This window comes from Solanum lycopersicum, chromosome 11, assembly GCF_036512215.1.
Source record: "Solanum lycopersicum chromosome 11, SLM_r2.1".
Lineage (NCBI taxonomy): Eukaryota > Viridiplantae > Streptophyta > Magnoliopsida > Solanales > Solanaceae > Solanum > Solanum lycopersicum.
Genome location: NC_090810.1, coordinates 60,546,938 through 60,553,632, shown reverse-complemented (window position 1 = coordinate 60,553,632; position 6,695 = coordinate 60,546,938). Strand labels below are relative to the sequence as shown.

General features: G+C 32.2%; 1 protein-coding gene across 2 annotated transcripts; it reads left to right on the top strand.

Moving 5' to 3' along the window:
• Positions 1-1,932: 1,932 nt before the first annotated feature.
• LOC101257334 (uncharacterized) lies at positions 1,933-6,690 on the top strand. 2 transcript variants are annotated; one of them, XM_010315174.4, is made up of 8 exons: positions 1,933-2,410; positions 2,546-2,599; positions 3,952-4,068; positions 4,174-4,332; positions 5,236-5,397; positions 5,485-5,601; positions 5,718-5,825; positions 5,986-6,690. In XM_010315174.4, exons 1-8 carry the CDS (start codon positions 2,057-2,059, stop codon positions 6,415-6,417), a joined length of 1,503 nt encoding a protein of 500 aa, XP_010313476.2. In that variant the 5' UTR covers positions 1,933-2,056; the 3' UTR covers positions 6,418-6,690. The 2 variants fall into 2 exon arrangements, with proteins under 2 accessions (XP_010313476.2, XP_004251209.2); XM_004251161.5 differs by having other exon boundaries at positions 2,543-2,599.
• Positions 6,691-6,695: the final 5 nt, after the last annotated feature.

Below are 6,695 nucleotides of genomic sequence, written 5' to 3'. Positions count from 1 at the left end.
TGAAATATGATTCTTAAATTATGTCGTAAATTACACTGAAATCTCTCAAAACATCAAAAAATTAATATATTTATGAGTTTTATTTGCGGGATAATGTTTATGATTAATTACTCGCTTGTTTAATTGGAAGTATTACCTAAAATTAGTATCTAAATTAACACTGTAAACAAAATAATTATTGTGACAAGTTATTCAATCCAGATTACATTTTACGAACAATGATGTATTGTGTCAATAAATAAATTGATCGATCGTTAATTTTATAAATTTTATATCATTTTAAATTATATAATTAAAAACTGTATTTTCTGAAACCATTTTATCATCTTGACTTGTCTTTATTTCCGCATAGTACTATAATTTCTTATGATTTTTTGTCTAAATATCATAGAATAGTCACAAATAGTAAAAGTTATATTATGGTACTATGCATACTATTGTATAATTATATAGACATTTTTTTACTATTAACAATAATAAATTAACAAACATGGAAGATAAAATGAATATATATCTATATGCATCTCATTACTTTACATTAATGCAAACTAGAATTAATTATGTAATATATGCATACAAATTACAATTGTGCCTTTATGATTAGGGCTAACAAAACACTCATAATGCCATTTTAACCCTCCTTAGGCCAAAAAAAAAATAAATTATTGGGCCTTAATTATTTGTACTTAATACAAATTTAAATTTAAATAATTCAGATCTTAATATCCTTAATAGGTATTTTATTATTGATAGTTTTTCCTCTTTTGGTTTTGAGGTGCATTTTGCTTTATTGAAATATTTTATATTATTTAGAAGTTTCATACACCATGTTTTTCATACCTCTTTTGAGGATAAGAAGACATTTAATAATATATCAATCTAATTAAGTCGTGTCTATTTATTTTTTTTTTTTAAAAACATTCATGCTTTATTTTTATTTATATGTCGTTTTTATTGATAGTAAATATTTTTTAGTACTATCTTTATCTATTTTTACTTATTCACTGTACAAATCAAAATAGTTGTTTAATAATATTTATCCATTTAAGAAAATCAATAGATAATTTACTTTGTTTTGTTTGTTTTACCTTTGCTATTAAATACGATTCAACATTTAATTCATTTGGCTAAACATTAAAATTATTATATTCAAAGGGTAATGTAGTAATACTACTCTTAATATTTGTCGTTTCTTAATGTGTGTATCAAGTCAATAGTACTCATTTTACAAAACAATGTATAAATGTCGTTATTCACACTATTTTACCATTGCGAGTTATTAGCTTCGATAATATGAATTTGACCAACATAAAAAAATTAAACAGGAATTTATTAACGTTTATTTATCAAATTAGTAATCATAAGAGAACACTAAATAAGAGTATAGTGATAAAGTTATTAGCATCTCAAAGGACGTGAATCTAAAACACTAACAACTAAATAGGAATAAAGAGAGTAATAGACACAACCATTTTTTCAAACTTAATTTCTCTTTTACTTTCAATCGTCAACTATTATTTTTTTTGTTTCCATCCCAACGTCCCGAGTCCATATTATAGCCCTGACTTAATTCAAATTCCGTAATCATTAACTAACACCAACCCTTCTCTTCCTTTCTTTTTTATCAATAACACTCAAGAGTCAAAAAAGTCTGTAATTACCACACGCTATTTTTTTACAACATAACAATATCAATTAATATAGAATTTGAAATTTAAACAAGTTAGTTATTACACACCACTTATAATTATTTTAATAAATAACAAACATAAATAACTAAAGTAATATAACAAATTTATATTCAACTACTTCTAATAAGTATTGTCAAAAATAAAATTTGGCTATTCCTTAAATAGTTCTCAAAGTAGCTATATGTGCACTTGGCCCAAACTCTATTATCACTCCAAAAGCCCATTTAAAAATTTGAAGGCCCAATAATTCCTAATTACATTCGAATTTATATTAATTGGGGATTTTTGAAATTAGGGTTTATCTCTTCTCCCTTCTTCTCCGCTTAAAACCCTAACCAAATCGATTGGAATTTCACTGTAAAACAATGGGTAAGCGAGAGAAGAAGGAGAAGAAATCAGCAAAATCAGAAGTTATGGAGGTAGAGGAATTATCAGAGGTAAAAATGAAGAAATCTAAGAGAGTGCGGAGTAAGAAAAGAAAAGAAGAAGATGAAGATGATGATGTTGAAGCTAATGAAGATCTCAGCTTGAAAATTGTTGAGAAAGCTTTGCTTCGTGGGTGCTCAACTGAAAATGGCGAAGTTGTGGTTGTTACAGATTTGAAGAAGAAAGAGAAAGAGAAAGAGAAAGAGAAAGAGAAAGAGAAAGAGAAAGAGAAAGAGAAAGAGAAAAAGAAGAAGAAGAAGAAGGAAAAGAATGTTGAGATTCCTGAAGACCCTGTAAGTAGTTAAATTTAGTCTGAAAATTGGTGAGATTGTATTGATGATTTTTTATGCATTATTTATTAGCTTAACTAATTGTTTTGATTTGAAGTTGATTGATTTATGTTATTTCTTAACTTTGTTATGCAGCAGGTATCAAGTGGAATAGATAAGGGGTTTCAGAGCTTCTGTAGTGATATGTCTATGGTAATGTGAATTTGCTTCTGCACATTTAGCTGTTTGGCGTTTTTGTACATTCTATATTCACTGTTGTGTTTTTGCTCATTGTATCACCAATTCAGCATAAATATTCAGTTTAAATGAGCTCTATCTTGCTCAAACCAATAAACAGAGTGGAAGTATAGTTTAAGCCGCTAATAGAAAACTGATAACCAAACTGACACCTATTCACAAAAAAGTCGAAAACCGAAATAACTACGAAAGAAGATAGTTCTCACCATTAACAATGACAAGAGCATAACCAAAGGCTGTTTTGGATAGACCCTTGGATCGATTGACAAGTACTTACCATTAAAAGAAGTTATTGTGTCTTGGGATGATTTGTTTTTAGGAAAAGAAAGGAATGGATGAAATGCTATACCTTTTCCATTCTATTTTTTGAGATGTCCATTTTTAAGATAGCGATCATTTTGTTATGTACTTGTTTTTTGCACAACTTTCAAGAATTTTAATTCATTATACTATTCAGACCTATAAAATGATCCATTCTGCTATCCAGTTGAACTTATATTTCATGTTTTGAATCTATTGTCTTTTAGATTAGCATCCTATAACATACATGTCAAATTACTACCCAGTCAATTGGTGTTAAATAAGTGGACACAGTTTTTAAGATGGTGAACTATAAAGACATAAAACAGTTAAACTGAAAAAGAACCCCTTATTGTAATAATGTTTTTTACTTAAGTTGGATTTAGAGGCACAAGTGGTTACTGAATCGTGATAGAGACTGATAATAATTTGGATAATTGGATTACTAATGTAGCTTCAGGGAGGAACTTTGGTCCTGATGTTTCCTGCTCAAACGAAACCCTTTAAAAATTATTTTTTATAACTAATAGTACCATTTTGATATGATACTCTACACGTTTAGCTCTCAGTACAGTGAGTTTAGAGAATTCTGCCACCCTAACAAAGAAGGTCAACCAAAAATTTGGAACATCTTGTTTGTTCCATATGTCGCTCCTCTTCATCGCATTTTTGTTCCATATGTCACTCCTTTTCAGTCTTTCTATTGTATACCGATGATGGTTGTTCTCTGATTATGTTAATAATCACAGAACATGTGAATAAAGCTTATGTAAATTGTAATCCCATTCCCTTGAAACCCGAAGTAAGTCTTTAAGAGACATTAATCTTTTGTCAACAAAAAATCATTTACACAAAGTTAGTTTAATCTTCCTCTTCTACAATGATTTGCAAGGTTAAATCTGCATTTGTTTTCATATTTAATTTGGAAATCTGGAAAATGAATTCCTAATGGTAGAAAAAATGAGCTTGATCACTGATGTGTTCTTTTATCTTCTTGACTGTTTTAGGTGGATGGAATGAAAGAAGGTGAAAATGTGGTTAGTATAGATATGAATGTTGTTGACAATGCAGCTGAACAGAATCCCGTTGATATGTCTAATGGTGTCGTCCTACGAAGGCTTCTTGTGAGTTGAAGTAATATGATTTGAACTGTTGTTTTTTACAAATCCAAACAATCTCTTGAATGGCTTAGCTGGTCTATAACTTTATTATTCATTCTGTGATCTCAGCGGGGGCCCAGATACTTTGATCCTCCAGACAGCAGTTGGGGGACGTGTTATAATTGTGGTGAAGAGGGTCATACGACAGTCAGTTGTACTTCAGCCAAACGCAAAAAACCATGTTTTGTTTGTGGGAGTTTTGATCATAATTCTAAACAGTGTACAAAGGTTCGTGGTTGAAATAGCTACCATTATTATGTGTCCCCTTTGTGATAATTTCATCTTGTTAATCTCCTCACAATTGTTGAATTTGATAAGTGGGAAGTTTGGTCTTCTGTTTCATTTTTTTGATTGACTAACATTGTGAGTCAAGCAGTTGTGACACGCACTTCTCTGCAATAAACAAACGACATCACCACCAAGTCAATGGTATTAAGTATAGAGGGTCTTTATATGTTTGTCGACTTCAAATTTGGATCTTTGGTGAGAATTAGTTATACTTCCTACTAAAACAATGTCTGATGTGAATGAATGTCAACAAAGCCATTCATATAACTGTGTTAATCCTTGGCAATAGAGTTTCACAAAAAGAGGGGTAAGACCAACTATGCTGAACCAGAATGCTAACTGCTAATTTCTAAACTGCCGCTTCTGACCAAACATTACAACTAGATCATAAGTTCTGTCTTTTCCACAGTCCTCAAAGCAACTTTATTTTTCATAGTTCAGCATTGGCCTCTCCCTTATCTGAAACGTTATTCATATCAACTCGCCTAGTCCCCCTGTTTTCTTAGCCGGGTATGTTCATCAGTAGAACCAGTGAAGTATATGATGATTGTGTTCTACTTAGATACTGTTGTAAGTTGTAGAATCATAGAAGTGCATCTGTTGCATGACTGCACATATTTTTTCTGTGTTTAATCTTTTTGGTAGGTTCGGAAGTCATTGGTAGGTTCTTTGCTAACCATAGTATATTGCACAGTAGTATTCTGAATACCCGAGAGGAGTGGCTATATGAAATTAGGTTTATCCTGGAATTTGAAACAAACATATTATCTAGGCCTTAAAATTCCAATCCTATTTCAGTTTTGGTCTTAGGAGTATACATCTCAGTCTGCTGATTATGAACAGGGCAAGGAGTGTTTCATTTGCAAGAAGGGCGGTCATCGTGCTAAGGATTGCCCTGAAAAAAGCCAAAGAGGATCTGAGAGTTCAAGAATGTGTTTAAAATGTGGGGATTCTGGGCATGATATGCTGTCATGCTGGAATAACTATTCTGCTGATGATCTAAAGGTATTGCTGAAGAAACTTTAACTTGAAATTGATTTTTTTTTCCGTGCTTAATCATCACTTTTCCTGTTTTCATCTTGACCTCTACAGGAAATACAATGTTACATTTGTAAGAGTTTTGGTCATCTTTGCTGTGCAAGCTACCCCAATGGTGGTCCAAGTGAAATATCCTGTTACAGATGTGGTCTACTAGGCCATACCGGTTTGGTAAGTAATTGTACATGAAACGTCACGACTCCTGTGTGTGTGGGGTCTGTGTTTCTCTTGTCTTGTTCAGGAATCCTTTTAATGCTGCAATTTCAACTTGCACATGTTCAATGCAGGCATGCACAGGATCTCGTGGGGAAACTAGTGGTACATGGCATCTTAGTTCTTGTTTTAGGTGTGGCGAAGAAGGGCATTTTGCACGAGAATGCACTAATTCCAATATAGTGAGTTATATATCTGTGATTGACGACTGTCATTTGCTCTCCCTTCCATCCCCTTTTCTCCAAATTGTCTTTCTCTCCCTTCGTAGCTCATTTCTTGCTTCCTACTCTAAATCTCTTCGTTGCAATGTTACCTTATTGTGTGTTTATTGTATGTCTAAAGGTCAATAAGTGGAATCGGGAATCATCAACCCCCAAGAAGAAAGTGTTCAAGGAAAGAAAGGAAAATTATGAGTTCCAATCTGCTCCTCATGAATATGGCAAGGCAAGAAAAAAGAACACACAATACGGAGAAGGATATGCATCAGGGTACAATACAAAACATAGAGCTGGTTGGATCACCGATGATCCTGAAGACTTCCCTCGATCCAATGGTTGGAGATCTCCTTCAACTCCTGGACATAAGAGAGCCAGGACATCCAACTTCAGTTCTGGTGATCATTCTTCTGTTTCTTATTCATCAAGAAAGTCCAACAGGCTCGACTTTAACGATTCAAATCCTTATGGATCAGTTAAACATCATCATCACCATAGGTTTTCAGCTTCGCGATTTGGCAACAGCAGTCATGACGGGAGGAGAAATTATGAATGGTAACAGAAACCCTTTATCATCTCTTTTTTTTTGGATGACCAAATCTCCATCCAGTAACCATACATTTGAGCAGATCTCCTCTTTTTTTTTTTTTTTGGATGATTCTAATTTTGTTCTCCTGCTTAATGGGCATATGAAATTAGGTTTTGTCAATTGATTAGCCTATGTAATACCAATTATTAAGAGGTGTATCATTTATTGATGTATTGTTGAAATTTACTAACTTTTGAGTTGTTATATTATATGATCATTCAGGTATCGAAAAGATTTTATTAATTTTT